This window comes from Poecilia reticulata, unplaced genomic scaffold (genome assembly GCF_000633615.1).
Source record: "Poecilia reticulata strain Guanapo unplaced genomic scaffold, Guppy_female_1.0+MT scaffold_131, whole genome shotgun sequence".
In the NCBI taxonomy this organism is placed as follows: domain Eukaryota; kingdom Metazoa; phylum Chordata; class Actinopteri; order Cyprinodontiformes; family Poeciliidae; genus Poecilia; species Poecilia reticulata.
This window is the reverse complement of record NW_007615014.1, coordinates 870,051-880,900: the sequence shown is the minus strand read 5'-3', so window position 1 is coordinate 880,900 and position 10,850 is coordinate 870,051. Positions and strand designations below refer to the sequence as shown.

General features: G+C 49.4%; 2 protein-coding genes across 6 annotated transcripts in view; one reads left to right on the top strand and one right to left on the bottom strand.

Annotated features, from left to right (window-relative positions):
* Positions 1 to 5,986, bottom strand: part of LOC103459902 (platelet-derived growth factor receptor beta-like) — a 16,726-nt gene extending 10,740 nt beyond the window's left edge. The window contains exons 1-14 of one of the 3 annotated variants that reach the window (XM_008401836.1): positions 5,881 to 5,986; positions 5,098 to 5,166; positions 4,305 to 4,373; positions 4,049 to 4,143; positions 3,775 to 3,973; positions 2,793 to 3,053; positions 2,582 to 2,712; positions 2,117 to 2,198; positions 1,910 to 1,984; positions 1,425 to 1,608; positions 945 to 1,060; positions 754 to 865; positions 594 to 681; positions 411 to 519 (exon numbers count right to left, since the gene is read on the bottom strand). In XM_008401836.1, coding sequence (XP_008400058.1) covers positions 411 to 519; positions 594 to 681; positions 754 to 865; positions 945 to 1,060; positions 1,425 to 1,608; positions 1,910 to 1,984; positions 2,117 to 2,198; positions 2,582 to 2,712; positions 2,793 to 3,053; positions 3,775 to 3,973; positions 4,049 to 4,143; positions 4,305 to 4,362 — 1,510 coding nt within the window. In that variant the 5' untranslated portion in view covers positions 4,363 to 4,373; positions 5,098 to 5,166; positions 5,881 to 5,986. The other 2 variants (XM_008401837.2, XM_008401838.2) reach the window with 2 other exon arrangements.
* A 1,422-nt stretch (positions 5,987 to 7,408) lies between these two features.
* Positions 7,409 to 10,850, top strand: part of LOC103459901 (arf-GAP with Rho-GAP domain, ANK repeat and PH domain-containing protein 1) — a 13,860-nt gene continuing 10,418 nt past the window's right edge. The window contains exons 1-3 of one of the 3 annotated variants that reach the window (XM_008401835.2): positions 7,409 to 7,536; positions 8,984 to 9,060; positions 9,127 to 9,185. In XM_008401835.2, coding sequence (XP_008400057.1) covers positions 8,984 to 9,060; positions 9,127 to 9,185 — 136 coding nt within the window. In that variant the 5' untranslated portion in view covers positions 7,409 to 7,536. The other 2 variants (XM_008401834.2, XM_008401833.2) reach the window with 2 other exon arrangements.

Sequence of the window (10,850 nt, the reverse complement as noted above, 5' to 3'; positions counted from 1 at the left end):
TTATCTTGCCTATCCTCCCTCTTTGAAGTTTGAAAATAAAAGACAAGCTCTACCCAAAGATTTTCAGAACGCTCTATGAACGGCTCGGAGGAGCAATTGATAGAGTCTTCTCCTTTGCAAAGTTTGTCATGAAATTCATATACGTTGTCTGTGGTTCTTTTATGTAGGTTCTAGGAAAATACCTATCAGCTCTAGTACACCTTCAGTACACCTGAACCTCCTGCTTAGGTACCTTCCCATGTCTGACCAGCTGCTTTTCAGCTCAGTATCAGGATGAACCTTCTGAGGTTCAGCAGCTGATGGATCCTCAACACCACAGAGGATTCAGCCTGGATCATCCTGCAGCATGGTTCAGGTTGGAGGATTCACCCTGAACCACAGATGTACTTCGGTACTCCAGCAGTACTTACAGGTGCGAAGGACTCGCAGGTCTCGCGCTCGTTCTCCTGCTGCATTCGTAGCTTCACAGCGAACAGCCGACACAGAGTCCAGGGTTTTCAGAGTCAACACACTTTTTACCTGAACAGGTGACACACACGGGTGGTTAGCCATTGGTAAGTCAGCCCCTCCCATATTGTGATGATGATGGTTACCAGTGTACCGCCTCCTTCTATCACTGTGGTGACGTCCTGTTCTAAGGCCCCTAACTGGCTCCTCCAACCGTCACTCAGATTGCTGCACCTGCACCAGGAAAAATCAAAAGGTTACCATGGAAACATGGTCATCATTTCATCTGTGTGTATGAGTGTCTACCTGATCGAACGTGGACAGATGTACCAGGTAACAGATGGAGTTGGTACTCCCTCACTGACACACAGGATGTCTTTCTTATCAACTTCTGACAGAGACAAAATCCTTGGAGGAGCTGGACAAGAACACACTGGCAGGTGAACTCACAGATGGGTAAATATCCCCCAGCTGACCAGTCAGCACATCTCTCTCACCTGTGACCTGTAGGTAGAACATGATCTCCTCTCTGCTGTCCTCATTGGATGCAGTTGCAGTGTAAGTTCCTGTCTGGTCCAACTGCACCTGATGAAGCGTCAGGGTGCTCACATACCTGCAATTAACCAATCATTCCACCAACCAACCAACCACCAACTGGATAAAATGTTTTAGAGTCTAAGGGAGGACCAACACCGTCTGATGAAGGAAGGACTCAGTGACTGTCCCAGCTGAGAACAGTGGACAGTTCAGCTGGATTCTACCTGAGAAGGAGAACTTTGTCACCACAGAGCTGTTCTCACCAGATGTTGATGTGAGAACCCTGAACTTTAAACTCTGTGGTTCCTGACCTCAACCTGCCAGAGGGTTTCCAGTTCCTCTCCACTCAGCGCCAGGTCAGGTTACAGACCCGGATGAGCTGAAGGTGTGGGCCTCCACCTCTCACTGCACTAAACTTATGAACGAATCTTTCCACATACCTGCTACTGGTCAGGTGAGTGGTGTTGATGGAGCTGGTTTCCATGGCGATAGTCTGGTTTAGCCTGGACCAGGTGAAGGTGGGGGTGGGGTGGGCGTCACCCACTACCTTCAGCTCCACGGTGTGGTGGACTACAGACGAGATGTTGGTCTCACCTGAGGGCCACAGGTAGACATAACCTTTGTCTGCAGAGAGGGAGGAGTTACCTGTACCTGTTCATGTGTCTGTGTGTGTGAACCAGGTTTTTATATTCTTATAGGAACCTATTTCTGTCTACAACGTGGGGTTATGGAGACCATTGCTCCTTGTGGGTACATTTTCTTGGTCCCCATGAGGGAAATTGTTGTTTTTGGGTTAGTGGTTAGGTCTGTGATGTTTAGGTGTAGGGTAAAGGATAAGGTAAGGGTTAGACTGTAGAAATTAATGGAAGTCAATGTGAAGTCCCCACAAGTGATGAAAACATGATTGCGTGTGTGTGCTACTGACCCAAAACAGTTATTGTGATGTTTTTCCTCACGGTCCATCTAAACTGCGAGTCCTGGGCTTTACACACATAAACACCTGCAGGAAACAGCCACCATGGTAACAAGCTGTCAACTAAAGCAGCATCATCAGTTGCCATAGCAACCTCTTGGTGTCAAGAGTCTTACTGCAGTGGCGTGTAGGATCTGATAGACCTGCAGAAACACATACCTGAGTCTGACACTGTTGCCTTGGAGATGTTAATGAATGAGCGAATTTCATTGGACAGGATGTCTGTCAGAGGTTCTACTTCCTGTAGAGAAACCATTCAGTTGGTTACTGAACATCACCATTCAGATAAAATGCAAAAAAAAATGGTGCTCTGGTTTTCATCCATGTTTTAACTCTGAAGGCTTCCACGTACTCTAGTGTACTGAGATGCATGCCAGGGTCAGGGGTCCGACCCCCCATACACCCAGAACCTCTGTCATGACAGAGATGCTGTGACTCAGATTCCCTGAGTCCTCGGCTCTGTTCCACCTGCCAGATAACCAGGTTGCCTACAGCCGAGTCCGAGTTGTGACTCAGTGAATCAATTCCTACTGTTACACACCAGATTCAGAAAGCAGAAAGAAAGAAGGATAGTCTTCAAGAGTCATTCTGCTGCTATTCACTCAGTATTGTTGCCATGGCTACCTGTCTGCGGGGAAAGGTCCATGTGAAGAAGGCCATGTCCACGTCTCTGACGGAGCAGTTCATGGTCAGGACCTCCCCCTGCTTCAGGACCTGGCTGGACACTGACAGCTCCATCTCCATCTGCTTCGGTTCTGAGGACAGGCCGGAGACAGAGACAGCTGGTCACTACAGGTGGGTCCAGAATGTTTCGGGTCAGTAAAAGTGTCCTTACCGAGGACAGTGAAGACATAGAAGACCTGGGACTCCTTCTCCTGGTCTCCGTCTGTCGCCACACAGACATGTCCTGCATCATTGAGGCATCCCACGAAACCCAGAGCTGGCACATATCTGACCCCGCCCACTGCAGTTCTGCCGGGTCGTTCGAACAGAGAGACGTTGAGCTTTGGGTCGGACACCACGCAGGGAATGGTACCTTCCTCTGAGTGCTTGTACACCTGAGAGGAACTCTGTGGGACGAACCACTGCTCTGGACCTGAGGAAGGAAACCAACAAATGGACTGAACATTTGGTCTGAATGATCCAACAGAACCTCACGGCTGGATGGAGAAACTTCTCTCACATAGAGATAGCCAGAGCAGGAGAAAATCTGAATAAACTTTGGGTTTGGAGAAGCTTCAGGAAGGTGGACATGTTTCACCAGCTAGCCTGGGGGTCCACCAGCTGCAGCTCCTGCACTATAGGTGAGGTTCAGTCCAAGCTAGACTACGAGTCCGTCTGAGGAACCAAAGGACTATCAGGACAAGAGGGTCCAGATGAAGCAACAGGTTGAAGGACGAGAGGATTCTGTTCCTCTCTCAACATCGGTTCACAGATGAGCTGCTGTGTCCACCAAGACTTCTCCAGAACATCAGAGAGCTGCAACAATGTGCTTCATCAGGGCTTAATAGATCCCCCTCTGACCCGGCGAACCTCCCTCTGACCCCGCGGACCTCCCTCTGACCCGATGGATCTGCTAAAATTCTGCTGGACCCAGAAGACCTACAGTTCTCTGACTGGTCTTCTGGGTTCTCTGGACTCACCAGTAGTTTAAGCCACTGGTTCCACTGGTTCCACTGCATCATGATGAGGCATAAAACAGAAGCCTGCAGGTCCAATCAGAGTGGTTCTGACTGGATCAGGGTTGTTCTGGTCCATGCAGACACTCTGAAACCCCACCAGGTTTCCATGCTCATGCACCTGTTGAGGACAGTTACCTTGTCCAGGTACAAAGACGTCCACCACACGGCTCTGATCAGCAGACGGCTCCTCGCAGGTGTACCTGCCAGAACTCCTCCAGGTGGCGCCAAGGAGCTGCAGGATGCGGCTGGAGCCATCGATCTGTACCAGAACCTCTGGACCTCCGTCAGCGTCCTGAGGCAAGTGCCACTTCACCTCACTCCACCCTGAACACACCTGTGGACAGAAAGTCAGGCGGCACTGCAGAGACACACAGCTGGATCTGCCTAGAGACGGGCAGGTGAAGCTCACCACGGAGAAGTTGGACTGTGATTGAAGGATAACTTCTGGGGAGGAAGGTAGCAGCTCCAGGGCCACGCCACCTTCAGGATGGCTCAGGAACACACCTGGACAGACGGACAGGAAGCTCCGGTTGGTCAGAACCACAATGATGTGACGGAGAAGCCAGACATCCGGTAGAGGGTTCTACAGAACCGACCGTAGAAACCTGGTCCAGTTCCTTGGAACAGATAGAAGGCCTCACCTGGGGGAAGCTTCTTAAACTCACCCAGCAGGAAGTGCAGGAGGTTCAGACTTCCTGTTGTGGCTCTGATGGATGCCGTCATGGCTGCTGGTCCTGATGGACATTTCACAATAAAAGTCTGTTAGAAGCCGAGGCCTGGAGATGAAACTTTCAGACGCCTCCAGCTTCAGCCTGAAAACCTGCAACTGATCAGATTCCATCAATCCTCTGATCAGCTCTGATCTGCCTGGCAGGATCCTCTAATCCAGATTAATCTGGTCATCCCGACTGATCTGAATGTTTATATCAGACCCAGGTTCAGACTCATCTGCCAGGTCATTAACGAGCCTCTTAACGAGTCTATCAGGTTCTGATTCAGTTTTATGAATTGAACTCATCTGCTACTCTGACTCGTCTGCTGGACCGGGACCAGGTCCAGAACCGTTCCATCTCTGTGGTTCTGTTCAGACAGTTTGCTGAACAGAACCACAGGGAAAGGCCTGGTTATGACCCAGATTCTGGTTCTGGCGGGTTTTCTTGGAGGCAGCGTCTGTTAAAGCAGTTGAGCTCCTTCAGACAGACGGGAACAAATCCCTCACTGTGCCGGAGGGCAGCTGTCCAATCAGAGCTCGTCCTGCTGGGGGCTCAGCCAATCACAGCTGGTCCAGGCTGAGGAAAGAATGTGCCTCGACCACAGAAGAAGAAAATAAACAAGAAGGTATTTCCTGTGGCTGCAGCAAGGAGAGAGAGAGCAGCTGCTATGTCCTCGTCCTCAGGTAACTTCTGTCCAGGTAACCTGCAACAGCCAGTCACAGAGCAGTTCTAATGTCACTCTCACCTGGCTGTCAGCGCCCCATGTGACCTGTTGTCTGGCACCTGATTGGTTTAGACTGATGACCTCTGACACCTGTAGACAGAGAAAGAAAGAGTGAGCAGAATCAGAAAAAGAACCAGCAGCTGTCACAGCTCAGGACTCGAGAAAGTGAGCTGAGGTCATTATGATGTCATGATGATGTCATGTGACTGTCTGGGGTCAGCAGCAGATGCTCATGATGTCACAGCGCCAGCAGCCTCCATCTTGGTCTCTGAGCTCACCAAGCCCAGTTGCAGAATCTCCAGAACCTCCTGTCCTAAGTCCGGTTCTGGGTCCAGATCTAAGTCCAGTTACAGTTACAGGTCCAGATGCAGATCTGGGTTCAGCTCCGGTCCCGGTCCGGTCCATGTATTTGGAGCTGTCCATCCATCTTACAACCCTTCAGCCGGTCCTGATGTCATTCTGTCAGAATAGTTTTGCTGGTTCTGGCAGTTTAGGCGGGTTCTTTAGGAACCCGGAGGTTCTGGATGACCGGATCAGAACCGCCGGCTGCTGATCTGGGACCAGATCCTCTGTGGATCAACTTCCTGACCTGAAACAAGTTTCAGAGCAGCCATGGAGGGGATCGGATCAGAACCAGCTGAACTCCACACAGAGACTTTTCCTGCCAGACTGCTCGGGTTTAAAACCCAGAACCTCCAACCAGACCAGCAGAACCTCCAGCTGTACCGACAGAACCTCCAACTGGACCAGCAGAACCTCAGAACTGCAAAATCAGCAAAACTTACAGAAAGAAAAATTAGAAACCTTCAGATGAAACTCCACTCCTCGGTTCTATTGGATCTTCCTCACTGCTCCTCTTCCTCACTGCTACTCTTCAGTCTGACTCTGATCCAGCTGGGCAAGCGAGAAAGAGAGAGGAGGTCTGTTTTCAATTCGCTCGCCCGCCCCGTCTCTCCTCTGACAGGAAGTGGGTCGGGTCTAAACACCAGTTTCTTCTTCTACCCATATGAGGACCTTGTATAGGATTCATTTTAGTAAACGTGTTTATCCGTAACCCAGACATTTTCCCTAAACCACGGGGTCAGCGCAGTAGAACTGGGCTTTGGGCCCCATAATGCCATCGGTCTTCACAAGGATAGAAATATACCAAAAATGGTCTTAACTAGAATAACTAAACCAGAACACACACACACACGCACTTGCACGCACTCACACACTCACACGCTCTCACACACATACACAGAAGTGTGGGAGCTTCAGACTGACTTCAGTTCATGTCAGTAACAAAACTCTAAACTCAGGCTTAACTAAACCAGAACCAGAACCACATGAGAGGTTCTGGTACTGGTTCTAGTCCTGGTTTTGTTCCTGGTCCTGGGTCCTGGTAACGGTCCTGGTACTGGTCCTTGTTTTGGTCCTGGAGTGAAGCAGACTGTGCTGGCATTAAGGAACCAGCAGGGGGCAGCAGATGGCAGAAACACCTCAATGTTTTTTCCATGACTGAACCCTGAGGAAGAGTTTGGTGGAAATGTTTCTGAAATAACTGATCAGAAAATCTGAGTTAGAATTTAAATACATTCTGGCATTTTAAAGACTGAAATATGAAATACTAATAAAGTAAAACTTTTTCAAATAAATCTTTTTCAATATTATAATATTATAAAATGAATAGTTATAGCAGTTATATTAGAGCCTACAGTCGCTGCATCCAGCCCAGAGGACTCCAAAGCTCCACACTCACTGTCTGCTGGTGGAGAGCTACTGGATGGTTCTGATCACAGGTTCTGAACCAGGTTCAGATGAACCCAGTTAGATTTGACAGAGCCAGACTCTCTATCTGATGCCTCTGTGATCAAAACCAGTTGACCCGGATCTGATTGGCCCAACAGCAGGAACACAGTCCCGGTTCTGGTGCCAGAGAGATGGTTCTGCTTTTAGGCCAGATTCAGAACTACAATGACCCAAACGTGGGCCTGCAGGTGGTGCTGCTTCGCTGAGACCCAGATGGGTTTTAAGACTTTTAAAGCCCGTATTAAAACCCATCTATTTTACTTGGCTTTCAACTCCAGCGGGATCTAGTTCTAAATTGTATGTTTGTTTGTTTTTAAACTGTACGTTTTTATTTTTTTATTGTTATGTTGTGTTTTAATGTACAGCACTTTGTATCAGCTGTGGTTGTTTTAAAGTGCTTTATAAATAAAGTTGGTATGGTATGGAATGGGAAATAAGGGGCGTGGTATAACAGGACGTGGTCTGATGGGGGCGTGGCCTGACAGGGGCCTGGTCTAACAGAAAGTCTACAGATTAAATCTAGTCCCAGTTCTCAGAACCACAGATTCTCTCTGGGTTGGATGTCTCACTCTGACGCCAATTGAAGTTCGCAGAACCGGACCAGTACAGCAGAACCTTTCAGACCAGCTGGATCGGGTTTCAGTAGGTCTCGGACCTGCTGTCCGACAGGTAACTTTTTATCACCATTGTCATCATCATCATCATCAGCTCTCAGGGAGTTCTGCAGATCAGATCAGCGGGTCAGAACCACAAACAGCCTGAAGGTTCTGAGACTCCTGGACCGATACCAGAATCTAGAGTTCTGATTCTGATGCAGGTTTGACACGGTAAATACCCACACACGCACACACACACACACACACACACACACACACACACACACACACACACACGCAGACACACACACACACACATGCACACATGCACACACACACACAGCAACATGACTTGGCACAGTTAGAGGAAGCTCCGCCCACATTCTTGCAACAGGTAGAACAGGTGAGACCGCTCTGTAAAACTGTCTCAGAGGAACTGGCAATCTAGACCCAGATTAGCTGTTCTGGTGAAACGTCCTCTGTAAAGTTCTGGTTCTGAAAGTTCTGAGCTAGCAGGTTCTGAACTCTCCCTCCGGATCAGAACCTGGGCTCTGTGGATCTCTGGATCATATTTTGTCTGGTTCTGGAAACATCTCTGGACTACTTCAGAAGTTCAGCATGTTAGACCGGGTTTTGTTTCGGTCTGGAGAGTTCTGCAGAGTGTGTCCTCACAGAGACAGAAAACCAGCTGCAGCAGTTTATTAGAGCAGAGAAGAATAGAGCAGACACACCTGGTCCACACGTGAGCTACGGGTAGCGGTACAGGTCCGGGAACAGACAGGTGAACCAGTGAACAGGTGAACTGCAGGTGTCTGGGAGCCTCTGAGGAGACGACAGCAAGGTAAGATCTGCTTCCGTTTCTCAGAAAGAGTTTACCTGTTCAGGTGAACCACAGATCCAGAACCCAAACTGGGAGTTAGTAGAACATGGAGACTGGAGGTTCTGGGTTCTGTTGGCAAGCGGTTCTGTTGACAGGCAGTTCTGACAGAAGGAGTCATATTGTCCTTGTAGGAGATAAACTGAAACCTGCTGATTAACTTTTTCATTTATAGAAATTGATTAAGTTTTTCCATAAATGTTTAGAAGCTCTAGTGGACCACCATCTCCGGGTCGGCACCACCTGAACTATTGAATATGTACTGGTACCGCTCCAGGCCTGTGTGTCAGACAGGAGTCCAGGTTCTGGTGACATCACAACCAACCACCAGATGACCCAGTAGAGGAGCTTCAGGTTCAGTTCAGGTTCTGGTTCGGTAACAGCTTCATGGTGGTCCAGGATGTTCCTCCATGATGTTAGGAAACGTCTCCATGGAGACGGGATGGATCCAATCACTCAGGATCCTACTTGGTTCTCCTCATGTCTTCGCTTTATTGGTTCAGGGAAATGTCTGGCTCTTCCAGGTGTGTCTTCCTCCTGAGGAAGGACCTGGGAACGACCTTTGACCTCTCCCTGCCAGGTCTCTTGTCCTCAGGAAGGTCAGTGGTCAGCTCTGATGCGTCTCTGTGCTCTTGCTCTGCAGATGGCTCTGCCCCCTTCTCATCCGGTTCCAAAGCCTCGGCTTCACTCTTCCAGCAGCTTCCCCTCCCTCATGGGCAGGTGAGCTCACCTGGTACCGACTGATCCACTGGACCAACTCGGGCTGACTCAGACTTTGTGTTTCAGAGACCCGGCGCATGAAAACCTGCAGCTGAGCTTCCCAGGAAGACAGCACCAGAGCACAGGTAAACACTCTAGTTCTGGTTCCAGTCTCACTGACGGTCCAACAGGTTCAGAGAGTTGCATCAGAGTGCAGAGTTGTGTCCGGATGTTCCTCAGGTCTCGGTTCTTGGCCCGCCGCTCTGACGGACCTGAACGCTGGTCTTTGGGTCCGATCAGTCCGGTCAGACCCTGAGGCTCCTCTGGATCAGGAACTGATAAGGAACCTGAAGGTTAATCAGGAACAGATTAACCTTCAGGAACTGGATGAACATATTCAATCTGGATCCGCTTCGGTCCGTTCACATGTCGCTTTAGTCCTCCATCTGATGTCGAACATGAAACTGTCCAACCTGCAGCATGTAATCCTGGTCGCATGACCCCACCTGGCCCATCTCCGCAGCTTTTCTGTTGATTTCAATTTTTAAAAAATATGGATCTCTGTGGTTTCCTCCATGTCTTATGTGTGGATGGCCATTGCTGTGACCTCAGCAGGTTGACTCCTGATGTGACATCATTATGACCTCATCAGAGTGTCATGATGAGTCAGGTTGCCATCAGGATGTAAACAGGAGTTTCCAGGTGTGATCTGATTGGTCCATCTGCCTGCGAGTCAACAGATGGACCTGACCAGTCCGGTTCTGGGAGGTTCTGTTCAGCAGCAGAAATCTTTCATCTGCAGCCTTTCCTGTCCTTTGCTGTAATGTCATCATCTGCCAGAACCAGACCCACTTGGACCCACCTGATTGGTTCTGAAGGACCACGGTTCCTCCTGAACCAGGAGCAAAACTGTTTGATCTGCAGGTTTAGTAGGAATGATCTGGGTTCCAAACCGGAATCGAACCTGGGCTCTGACATGAAAACTGTTTAGTTTTGGTTCGGATCAGGTAAGAGATTCTCTGAACTGATTAACCGTCTTCGTTTCTCTTTCTTGAAGATAAAATCTGTGGGCAGTTTGTTATTCAGAGGAGAGACAGGTCACATGACCTGGGCCGCTGAGGCCCGTCACAAAACCCGTGCTGATTGATTGTTCACCAGCAGCTGCTGACATAGACCAGCAGAACCGGTCTGACTGGCCAGCTCCAGCGATCCTTCTATGAACCAGTCTGTCCTCTGACGCTATTCTGTTGAGCTGAGTCTGGTGCTCTGCAGCCTGAACAGAACAGAACCAGGCCTGGAACCAGACTGAGCTGCAGAACTGTTGGCTCTCGGCTCGTTCTGAGAGGGAATCTGATCAGACATGGAGTCAGACATCATGAAGTTACTAGACCCAGAAAGTTTTGATCTAAAACTTTACCAGGACTCCATGAACTGGGTCTCCTACATCCTGCAGACCCAGAATGTTCTGCTGTCATCCTCCAGAACCTCTGGCCCAGTTCATCATCATGAAGTCGTTTGTTCTGGAAGCTCCATCAGGAAACATTCTGACAAACGTTGCTAGATTGTTCTGCTGGTTCTGGTCCTGAATCATTAAATTAGTTTCTCTCTGGTTCAGAATCACTTTGATCCGTTCAGACTGAGACCCATCTCATCAGAACCACATCAGAGCTACAAGCGTGATCGGACCTCAGACCGAGCCCAGGTGGGGGCCAGAACCTCCCGGTCCTCAAATACTTAAGATTCGGCTCAGTCTCTGTCCTCGCTGGTGGGTCCTGCATTTCCTGAGCGATCCACCAGGGGGCGTTAATGTC